At 38.7% G+C, this 12,389-nt stretch overlaps 1 protein-coding gene across 1 annotated transcript; it reads right to left on the bottom strand.

Moving 5' to 3' along the window:
* Positions 1–2,586: 2,586 nt before the first annotated feature.
* On the bottom strand, positions 2,587–11,686 carry LOC137194247 (desmoglein-2-like protein). The gene is made up of 14 exons (XM_067605965.1): positions 11,284–11,686; positions 10,510–10,632; positions 9,684–9,839; positions 9,432–9,573; positions 9,127–9,290; positions 8,651–8,785; positions 8,343–8,528; positions 7,959–8,236; positions 7,674–7,816; positions 7,356–7,577; positions 6,942–7,172; positions 6,476–6,603; positions 5,982–6,341; positions 2,587–5,642 (listed from the first exon to the last, which is right to left on the bottom strand). The coding sequence occupies exons 1-14, from the start codon at positions 11,335–11,337 to the stop codon at positions 4,668–4,670; spliced, it is 3,297 nt and encodes a 1,098-aa protein (XP_067462066.1). The 5' UTR covers positions 11,338–11,686; the 3' UTR covers positions 2,587–4,667.
* Positions 11,687–12,389: the final 703 nt, after the last annotated feature.

Below are 12,389 nucleotides of genomic sequence, written 5' to 3'. Positions count from 1 at the left end.
GTTTGGAAACACTGAAAGCTTGTTGTGAAATCATGATCTCTTGCGTTTCTCTGTGTTGCTCATCATTAATCACTGACAATCTCAACAGATTAAATCCTTTGTCAGTGAACACCATGACAGTGACATGATGACACTTGCTAATATGATACCCGGGCTTCTTGAAAAGACACTCAGGCACACATTGTTATTACGACAGTTGAGGCAGGCTGTTGAACTACGCTCTAAAGATTACAAGTTTAAAAATATGTCTCACTTTTGGCCACACCCAAGTCATGGCAGCCAAAGCAGGAATTTCTCATCTGACAGTTGATGGAAAACATCTGCCTTGAGATGACTGATGGCCAAAAGTGCAAATTCTTGTAAAAAAAAAAGTACTCACCACAACAGGCTTTTTTAGTATCTCATTAGAAGTAAATTATTAGTAAATGATGTCATTAACCCTCCTCCAACCCTTTTGGATTGGTTCACTTTCAGACAGCTGTGTCTGAAAGTGAACTCTGTCTGCAAGTGAAAAAATATGTTTATAATAGCATTTTTAACATAAAAAAAAACATTAATTAATGAAATACTTATGAAAAACATTTTTAAAAAAACTTGCACAGTGAAGACACAGTAAATGGGCTAGGCCAAATAAGGTATTTGAAGAGTATGAAAACTTGAAGTAAAAGAATTTTACTCCGACACAAGCAAGGACAACTACTGTATGAGAATGTATGTACTGCCATGACTAGAACATGAAAATTTACATGGTTGAGTCACTGGTATCTGTGATAGCTGACTTATTTCATATACAGGAAGTACAGCGTTAGTGTAGGGAGGGTTTTTCTAAAGAACTGAAGGAGAATATGACATGACAAAGAGTAACTGTCTTGACAAAGAGAAATCCCACCTTTGAATCATCCATTCCCCTGGGGAGGTAATCATAGTTGATTTATGGTTTGCTAATCATCTTGAGAACCAGTTCCTGCTGGGTGCAAAAAAATTCACTATTAACTTTTTCGCAGCTCAACAGAAAACTTATTCTTGTTGTAACTAAGACTATGGATTCTTTCTTTGCTCATGGGGATACATACCTTAGGACAGTGAGATAACAAACTACCTTCTTTTACCCACTATGATGAATTTCTATGTGATTGAGCAGCCTCTGTGACATAGATTTACTCTCACATTCATTCCAACAGTGGTATTTTTCTTAATGCAGACATCACGTTGAATCAGACTCTTGGCATCTAGAAGATTCTCCTAAAAAAACAACAACTGCTTTTTTACATACAACACAAATGAACTCTTGTGGAATGTAAAATCCCTACAATAACCCCATCTGTTAACGGCATGACCAGTTTTCTGACATCTGAGAAAGTGGTAGAGCATGTTTTGGACTTTCACGGGTCTCTCCTCTGCAGCTCACATCGCTATGCTCATGAACTTGTGGTATTGATTGATTGCATTCTTGAATGCAGAATATATATGCCAAAGAGCTAAGTGTCAGCTTTGGATTCAGTAAATTGAAAACTAGACTTTTGCCCATCAACATTTCATTTAGTCTTTGGCTCTTTTTGGACTTTATTTACTTTTCAAAGGACTCATATGCTAAACCATGAAGAAACCTCAATTTTCTTCTTTCTCTCTTTTGTTTATGAGAAGAAAGATTGAATCTTTTCCAGTCAGCTACAAAAAAACCAGTTGTATCCATTCCACATTGTCATACCACTGTCTACTTGAAAATGCTTAGAGCGACATCCTTTTGACATTTTAACCTCACTGAATGGAGAATGTTTTAACTGACAAGGAAATATGCTGTAGGTTTGTGGGTCGGGAATGGATTCTATGTTTTTAATCTGGCAAACTCCACAGTCAGTGCGTTTGAAACCGTTTAAGTACTGTATGTGCATTTGATAGATCTTCGCACCAAAACATACTATAAAATTAAATAAATTACTATGCTGTCACTTAAAAAAACTCTGACCAATAATCTTAAATCAATAATAAATTTAAAGGGTATATTAGATGAATACTGGTATGCAAATACTTTACAGAATTTGTGCAACAGAATTATTCAAGTCTATTATTTAATTTAAAGCAGCAAAGTTGACTGTGAGTGGTGAAATTGTATTACAGACATTACGATCCATTTCCAATTATAGCATTTCAAAACATCATATTAAAGTCCTTTAGAAAGAGGAACGATCTATTCATTTGCACCTGATTTGCAGTGCAAACAAATACATTTGAATGATGTTCTTCCTGTTGCAAGCTGGATGACTGAAACATTGCATCAGTAAAAAAAAACCTCTCTTTAAATGAAGACAGTATCACAGTATCACAGATGCCTCTACCCTTTCCATACACTTGTTGCAACATATAGGTGTGCACAGTAATTGTATTTTATGTTTTCCATTCAGTGAAGTGAGTAACCTTAAATCTGCAGTTCATTTAATGAATATAAATAGTGAAATGACTGGTGAGGTCAAATGCATCTTCAGAAACGTGTTAAGTGTTTGATTTCTGATGCATGCACAAAACTTAACATTGTCTGTATTGTAATGTAGCAATAGTGCACAACCAGAAAAAGGCCAATACAACAGCCTGCTTTTAATTCAATTTTATTATGACAGTTGTAAAACCTGAAAAAACAAAAAGACTTGCCGCTGCTTATGCTATATACATACAGAATGTTAAAAACTAGAGATTGCAGTTGAGATGAAAAATACACACACATCAATAGCAAGAACAGCAATATCAAACAATTTCACTCTATCAAATATTCTCAGTGCTTGGCAAGGCGATCTTTGATTAATCTGCTCATCCACATACCCAAATCATGATATCTTTACACACACACACACTTACATAAAATGAAAACAACACATCATGGGAGTTATGGCACAATATAGATATATATTGATAATATATACAAAAATAGTGTCATAATGATATTGTACACAATTTGTACAGCTTTGACACTGAGATGTTTTGGAATTAGCACTTGGTTTACCTACCAACCAACACATAATCAGTAGAAATAATAAAAAGAGTGCAACAATAAAATAGAGAATTTGTGTAGAATTCTCTTCTTTGGTTTTATAGTCTGTGGCCACTATGTTGTCCACTGAATAATCAGTTTATTCCCTTGGTACCCTAAATCATTTAAACATTTGGGCCTTGATTCTTCTGCAATTCTTCTGTGCTTTCAACAGTTATACAGTGCATTCATTTATGTTCCACAAGTTTCCAAGGAAGCAGTGGCCACCCATACAGCAGTTCCTGATTAGTTACAGTTTATCTAAGTTCAACAATCTAAAGGTCAGCAGAACAGCTTATGGCATGGCGAAAGTTAAAACAGTACAAAATGCAACCCAAGCATTTTTTAGAATAACACAACACTACAAAAAGGAAGTTCTCAGAGCACTGAGTCTTATGTTCGAAGCCTAAATGGATAAATGAAAAACGATACTAACTACGGAAACTTTGTTCTTCCTCTGCCTTAGTCACTCTCAAAATGAATGTGTGCTTCTCAAGGGGGATGATTTACAGTATGATTATAGTAATTTTAACGGGAGCTTGGATGAGGGACAAAAGATCAGAACTCTATAAACTCAGATCATTTCATAAGAAGTTCTGAAAATAATCCTATACAGACGTGTTCTGTGTTGTTCTCATCAGGAAGAGCACTACGTAAAGTTTTAACTTTTCTTTCTCTCCTCTCTCTTTCCTATTGGGGTGAGGATTTGTCCGTTGAGCTACATTTAGGGTGCTACAATTGGATGGTTTGATTAATTTTGATTGTGCAAGTGATTCCAGGCCTGTGATGCAGCTTTCAGGGATATAAGGCCAGCTGCAACCAAATGCAGTGGTTCCCTGCCTACACCAGCCTGACAGTTTGGGAGCTGAAGGGAACTCTCTGATCTCATGTTAGACTTGGATCATCATGTTGTAAATAATCTATAGCTGCCCTACAGGGTGTAGGTGTGGCTAGGCTGTGCGTATGTCTCTTAAGTTAGGAGATAAGGCATTCATAATTTTTGTTTTATGGGTAAGTATACACTGTAGGTCTGACTGGTTTAGTTATCTTTTGTTTACTTTGGCTGTTCCCACCCTGAAGCCATACTTTGTACTTGAAATAAATACGGTGCTTTTAGAGCTATCTGTGCCTAACTGGCGATTCTTGGAACCAGAGAAAAAGGGAAGTCACACCTCATATTCTGCCAAGGTTTCCCTCAGCAATGTAATGCCTCTTACAAATCTGTTGTTTGCTCCCAATTTGAGCTAATACTGTAAAGTATACACTTTGAACTAATTTTGACAGAGCCACATTCTGACAGGTAGCATACAAGAAATTAATGCACAACATATGTCAAAGTCATTTTACTAAATAGTATTAGTATGCCTTTTATAGTCATGGTAGTCATGTGGTCAATACTGTACCATGTGTCAACTACTATGAGCACTATCATCATCTTGTATTGTGCTATTACAAGATGAGGACATATAGTATTGCATTTTTTGTCAAGCAAACAAAACTATCCTTTTAGTAGTTTTACCAGAATTTAATCTATTGTATGAAAAGATACATGAATATACTGTTGTATCTTTTAGTGTACTGAAATATATTTCAGTATAACAAAACAAGTGTGACATTTGTAGATAAGCTAAACAAAAGGGTTGCTTTATGCTCTGGAACTAGATTCAATATTTCTTTCAGTGACTGAGACCTTCTTACGTTGCACAACTACTCTCTGGCTCCCTTGCACTTTGGGTGTGGCTGTCTGGGTAAAGTCTTCATTTGATCCCAGTGAAAATTGCATACCTTCACCTCTGACCGCCAAGCCCTGCTCTGCAGATCCCTGTCCTGTCTGAACAAATGTCTGTGCTAAGCGTGCACCTTGCCCTCCACCTGAGGACCCGTTCTCCACCACCAACACTTGTCTGGAGAGGGTTCCTTGTGAGAGGCCTTGTGCAGCCTGCCCTGCCACTCCACCCATTCCTACTTGTCTATCTATAAGTATCGCACCCTGACTACCTTGCAGGCCTCCAACTTGCACCAGGCCTTGACTTAGCCCGACCTGAGCTACTTGACCTGCTGCCTGCTGGGCGCCCCCGGCCACGAGCACTACTTGGGGCTTGGAGTCGACAACATACATGGGTGTGGCAGCATAGTACATAGCAGGCTGTTGTACGAGCAGCGTCTGACTGGGTATCACAACATTGTCCTGGACATGTATCTTGGGAACAGTGGCTAAGCCCTGGGCTCTCTCAGTGATTCGCTCCTCCTGGACCATGGTGGACGATCCTGACGCTACATTGGAGGTGTTGAGGGTGTTGATGTTGACACGGTCCCTGTCCCTGATTGTTTCTGTGTGTGTATGGACGTGTGTGTGGGTGGAGGGCCTGATGGGAGACACTGGTCTAGGTGGAGAGACAGAAATGCCTGCACCAACAGACTCAGTCACCACGGAAGACCCTTGGCAAATTTCAGCCAGGGTTTTGAATTTAGGCCCAAGGTCATTCAGGAACGCAAGGTCATCATCATTATCAAGAAGGCTGCAGCAGCCAACAGAACCTGCCAGAGACTCCTGACCCTCATAGTCATATATCAGCAGACCATCCTTCTGATGGGATTGCTGTGCAGCATGGTTGGATTTCTGCAAAAAAATAGAATTAAAATATACTGCATGAGTCTCAAGGCAATAATGCTGACATTTCTATTGTGATAGCATGATACTGCCTTAACTTGTCTTTACATACTGTATAATGATTCTATATGAGTTATATTTTGTAAAATATATTCTGGGGTCCTGCTTTTTTAAGCCTGACTTTCATCCCAGCAGTGTAACCTAATGATAATTATATATTAGTGACTCGTCACTGAGACATTATGAAAACAAACTCATCACTATTCAAATTCCAAATACTGAGCTTCAGTTAAAAAACATTGAACTTGGATTATACTCTGGTTTTCAATGATATTTCAAGATACTCACACTTGAATAATACTCCCCCAGGAATTGTTCAGATAGAGCCATCCCATCAAAGACCCCAGCTCCGTATTGGGAGAAGTGGTGTTCTTGTCCTGTCATCATTCCAGTATCCACGTTCATTTGCCCACTGGTGTTGTTATATTGGTTGTACATGTGCATGTTCTCAGCTGTCAAGTTGGAAGTATTAAAGGCACCGCCGTAGGCTCCTCCACCTAAGGCTCCTCCACCTAAGGCTCCTCCACCTAAGGTTCCTCCAAAGTCAGCCAGTCCTCCTAGATACCCCCTCCCCTGATAGGTGTTGATGTCCTTGGCATTCACTGCTTCACCATCAACTTCAACTGGGACATGTAGGAGAGGAATGTCCTGTGAGAGAAATATGAGAGACGTCTGAGATACAGCATTTTAAGGAAATGAGACTTCGATTAACACATTTTCAAAACTAAAAATATCTAAATATAGTACGATATACATCAATAACACTACACTAAAGGAAGTACCTTGTCTTCTCCTTGTCCTTCAGTGTGATATGAGATCAGCTGCTGTTTTGTATCAAATGGAATGGCCTTGAAGTTTCCCATAGCTGCTGCACCTCCACACAAGCAAAACATCAGCAGAAGGGGCACCACTGAAAAATACACACATTTGATACTACTTCAAAAGCCATTCTTAAAAAGAGTATACAGGTCATGTCAAATCAAGTTAAATTATCAATCAGTGACTTAGTTTCCTTCTGCTAAGGGATTTGCCACAAGGCGAAAAAATACCAAATAATTGTGTAATTCATGCTAGAGCCATGATATGTCTCTTTAAAAATTTGCCAATGACAACCCTTCTTTTACAGTAAATCTCCTAGGCATGTTACAACATGTCCGGTTAGGCTACCTTGTGGGGGGAAAGTTGTTTATTTGTTTTTTTCTAATCAAAATAACCAACCAGGAAGAGGAAAGAAAACAGTCTACTCACAAAGAAGCAGCAGCAGTCCCAGGAGCAATAGTAGAACACCCGCAGCTCCAAAACCTGCAGTCTTTGTACTGCGGGCCACACAAGTTTTAGTGTTTTCATGGCAAGTGCACACAATTACGTCCATCATCTGAACATCAGCACACGACTTTCCCTGCTGGTCCTTGACCTCCACTGCCACTTTGTACATGCCTGGCCACAAGTTGGCTTCGTCTCGCAGAATGGCTGTGGTTCCTGAAGAAAGATGAGACCCAAATTATAAACTCTGCTGCACAGAGAATGCAAAGTAGTGTATTTCCCAAATGTCAAAGTATTTCTTTAACATAAACTTAGAAGAGCACTTAGGATGAATGCCTATATAACACTGATTCATCAGAAATTTGCCAAGCGTTAATTGTCCTCTTTACACAACTTTACCATTAAGATGGTCCACTGTCCATTTCCCCCTGTTGCTCCCTTGAATCACAGTGAACTCAAACGGTGCTGAATTGGGGAACTCATCTTTGTCTACGGCTGTGACGTAGATCACTTTATCCCCATGGCACATAGTCTGAGTTGTAGTGGTCAGTTGCGGACAGTGATCATTAAAGTCCTCCACCTGAATGGCTATGGTCCCTGTGGCAGTTTTTGAACTGCCATCTGAAAGCCAATCAAAATAGAGATTAACATTAAAATATTGCACACTACATGTGTCCACTGGAGACAAATGGTCATACCGGTAGGTGCAGTACTCACCAGTGGTGATGCATATTATTTCAGCATAATATGTTCCATTTATCAAGAACTTGGACTCTCTGTCGGGCAGTTTAGCCAGTTTGATTTCTGCTGTTTTTTCATTAATAATCAACCAGTTGTCCTCATCACGGATTTTAGCATATCTGAAAGAACAAAAATCCATGTATGATACTTGCTATTCAAGTAAACTGCATCAATTCAGAGACACAAAGAGACACATCTATACAGCTGCTACTAAATTTGGGAAGGCAGATGTATAAATGGACGTTAGGTATGTGACCATACCTTACATTGGTGGCAGTCTTTAGCGTGTCACTGTCAATAGCGGCGTAGGTTACAATGACTTTGTTTAAGGAAATGGAAGTCTGGTCCTCGGAGATGGTCACCACTTTGACACTTGGTTGGAAACGGGGACCTTCCTTCTGATTGATCACATCGATTTTAACGTCGTAGGATTTTGAGGTTGCGCTACCTGTCATGCTTCCACTGCCAAAATTATACGCTGCTTTGTTGGAAACAGCCACTTTCAATTTGATTTCCTTCATTTCCTCATAGTCCAGAGCCTGCAAATTCAAAGATAAAGCACAGGATATGCAGTTCAAATTAGGTTTTGTAGTGGAACGACATTCTATATCTATAGTCCATCAAAATGAGATTACACTCCTTTACCTTGTGAATCATGATAATTCCCTCGTTGGTCTTAGAATCAGTAGTGATACTGAAATAGCCAGCCTCATTCCCTTGTATTATTTTGAAGACCGCCAGCCAATTGTCAGTGTGAATCAGATCCAGGTCAATAGCTTTGATCCTCATCACTTCCACATTGATGGTATTCTCCTCCACACTCCCAACATACTGTAAATACAGTAAAACGCACACCAACAGTTGCTTTAGAACTACGGTTACTGCCACACATGATTAAAGAAACCAATTAAAGAAGAACAGAATGTATTGTTGGTGGTAAATGTCACATGTACCGATTCTTTCTCCAGGGTGGGGATATTGTCATTTATGTCCAGAATTTTTATCTCAACTTGTCCAGTTCCAAAGTTTCCTCCCGATTGTCCACCCATGTCAGAGGCTTCTATAGTCAACCTATATGTATCTTTTGTCTTAAAAATACAGCAGAGATACAATTTACTGATTAATGCATTCAAGAGTTTAGATTCTAGAAAAAAATGTTGACTGACATATATAAATATAATTCAGTATTAATATTTGGTTAAATATTGCAAAAACATTACAAAATGTTTTTTTCTTCTCCGTTAACTGTGATTCAACAAGTAGTAGGAATTTATGATGAAAAAGAAAGCATGTTTACATAACGTGGTGATGCTTGTGTCATCATGCAAGACAACATAACATAACTGATATGGAAAAAAAATGTTTCCAACAAATAGAATTAGTTGTAGTTAGATGAGAAGAGGCACAATGGCTCAGTAAAGTGCCTCACCTCCCTATCCAGAGTGCTCCGTTGAACCATGACCGTTCCGGTTTCAGAGTTGATGTTGAACATTCCACCTATGTTACTCTGCTCCACAATTCTGTAGGAGATCTTGGAGGCGAGTGTGTTCTCTTCATCAGCGTCAGTAGCTATCACTTTCATGACAACAGTACCTAGAAATCACCAAAGGGAATGAAATAATATATCTGTAGTCAGTTAACTGCTGACAGCGGTTAAATAAAAGTGAACATATGCTTGTTTCCCTGAGCCGTGCCACAAATATACCATACTGTAAATGTCTTACTGTAAAATACCTGCTGCACTGGATTCATTGACGGATCCGACTTGCTGTACTTTAATGACTGGTGGACAGTCATTCACATCCAGAACAGTAATTCTAAGGTCAATATCCTTTTCTGCAGGGCTCCCGTTTTCGTATGCTGCTTTACCTATTAGCTACAAAAAGAGATATCAGAACTGCTTTACCATTTCCTCACTGTCCAACTTGAGGATGTGATTCCAAAATGCTTTTGATTTGAGAAACAGGAATTTTTATGTGCTCTTACATGATAGGAAGGGATCTGCTCGCGGTCCAATATGGAGTAGATTTTCACAAAACCTGTCTTACTGTCGACACGAAATACATTTTCAGGGGGCTCGTTAGCACCCTGCCCTGATAGTGAATAGAATATCTTCGTAAAATTCTCTTTATCAGAACGAATCTGAAACACAAATACACAAACACAAAATGAATGAAATGTAAGATATTGAATTACAAAGGAAAATGTAACAATACGTTTTTTTTTTTATCACAAACTAATATACTGTATTGTATGAGGTATCATTTCAAATTAAGGCCATTCAGATCATGTAAATGCAAGCATGTGACGTGGCATGTATGCTAAACAAAAGTATTTGCTTTTCTACTTAATGTTTGCTCTGATGAAAACCATTACACACACAGAAGCCACAATTGTTTGTTAGCACATGACTCATTAACATATCTAATGATGACAACATGGCTCTGATCCTAAAACTTCTGGCTGATATGTGAGACTTGATAAGCTTTAGAACATCAAACACAGGTGTGTGTGTGTGTCTCTAAACATCTGAATAAGGCTGTATTCGTCGTCATGTACTGAGTGTGAACTGACTCATTATGAATGTCTGGGTAGTTGCTCTCACGCAGTTGTTATCTCAGACTACACTAGGTGCTTTAGAAACAAAGGTGGCTTTAGGATTAAACCAATGAGGTGGAAGAGGAATGAACTGTTGCAACATTAAATACCTGCATGACTGAGTAAATGTTAATTTAAAAAAAAAAAAAAAAAACTCTTAACTCAGCTTTAATAGAATTCTTTAGAAAACAAAACTGAACAAAAAAGTACACACTCTAGCAATATATTCCAAGCCGGTGTAATCATGGTTTTCATATAGCTTTCTGGGAGCGATGATCCACTCTCTTTTCTGTCTCTGTAACACTGGCCCGTTTCCTTCTGCCCCCACAGGAACAGGCTGCAGGTAAACAAAGAGAGAGGAAAAAGACGGTCATTATTAATATGTAATAATCACAAAATCGTATGGTATTGTTGTCCCTGACTCAAACACAAATGGCATTAGTTTACGCATAAAGTCTTTATTTTAGATCACTAGAGATTAGACCAACTGGGGACTTTTTGGAGTTGTTGCCAGTAAAATATGACCATCCTCTCTGTTAGGTGGTGGAAAAAATCCATAATCAAATATACAACATACTTAAAACATCTCCAAAATCGTCATCCACATTAAAATCTACAGTTGTCTTAAAGCTTAAAAACGGTTTATTTGGAGAAATCGACATTTGATAATGACTTTCACATGATAGTTGCACTTCATCAAAAACTATGTAGGGTTTTTCCAGATTCCGGTATCAAGGAAGACAGTTATGAAAAACTGTAATATAGAGCTGATTCGTGACCTTCAAGCCCAATATGTGAGTCTAAACTAAAGACTACGCATTTACTTTTCCTGTCGTATCTTTTTGCTACTTGTACCTGATCGTTTAACTTTGACTAGTCTTCATTTAACGCACCAGAGACGAGCCACACCTGTTAAAGACCCGTTATTCAACAAAAATACGCATCCACGAACACAAACTTTAAGACTTTTAACAAAGTCTTTACTTACAGTTAGGTTGAACGCCAACAGGATTAAAAAACTGCATTTCAGCAGTGGAGCCATCTTCTTGAAGAATGTAAGCTCGATAAATCCTGCTGTTGAGATGAAATCGCGTCTCTGCCTGAATCTGTTGTTGGTTTCGTACAAACTTTGACCCTTTCCAAAGGGAGGAAGAAGTTTTTACTGCAATAGGCGGTTCCTCTCTGCTGTTGCTCACAAGCCACTGCTGATAACAGGCGGGGAAAGGAGGTGGCTGTGTCCACTTTGAGCATAGCTGTAATATTTGTGTGCAACCTATTGTCTTTGACCGCGAGAGGGAGAAAAAAAAGAAAAGAAAAAAAAAGGACCGTACTGAGAGGAAATTACTCCAGAATGACCCCCAAAAATGTGTCCAAACCAAACAGGCGTGCTTGAATCTGGAGACAGTGTCTGAAATAATTGTTTTGTGTTTGAGAGCAATACTCAATAATAAGATTAGATGCCCAGGTTGAGTTTGCAGATTGTGGCAAAGACTACTATTTATTTATTTACTATTATTGATTTTAATATCCAGTTAAAAAAAAAAAAATATTGGACTCTCTTTAGACCAATGCTTCATCACTCATCTGTAAAACTTCACATGTGCCTGTGAAATTCCCAAGAGGTACACCTCTGTTTCTGGGTTCACCACTCATAAACACTCAGCTGCACACTGGATTGTGTGTGTTTGTGTGTGTGTGTGTGTGACAGTGAGAGTGGCCGCATGTAGGCTTAGGTGTGTTTGTTTTACAGAGAGGGAGAGAGAAAAAGAGATAAGGAAAAAGGTGGACACTGGCACCGGGCGTTTGTGTTGCTAAGATACAAATAACGTTTACACCCCATGGTCAAAGGTGGGCGAAAGAAGAAATAGAGTATCAGGTTTATCTTGCCTGAGTACAACATTAGTTTCTTCAAAGGAATTATGGAATAATCATGTGACAATACATTTCACTGGAATACAGAACACACCAGTTTCTTACCACAATGAGGGTGATTTCTTTTGTTCAGCAATTATTCATTCTTCATCAGGTTTCTTAGAAACTAAAAGCAATGCAAGCACAAAGGTGGGAGGGTGGTTTCCATGGTACCATATCATG

The sequence above is a fragment of the Thunnus thynnus genome, chromosome 12 (assembly GCF_963924715.1).
Source record: "Thunnus thynnus chromosome 12, fThuThy2.1, whole genome shotgun sequence".
NCBI lineage: Eukaryota > Metazoa > Chordata > Actinopteri > Scombriformes > Scombridae > Thunnus > Thunnus thynnus.
This window is presented reverse-complemented; position numbering and strand designations above follow the sequence as displayed.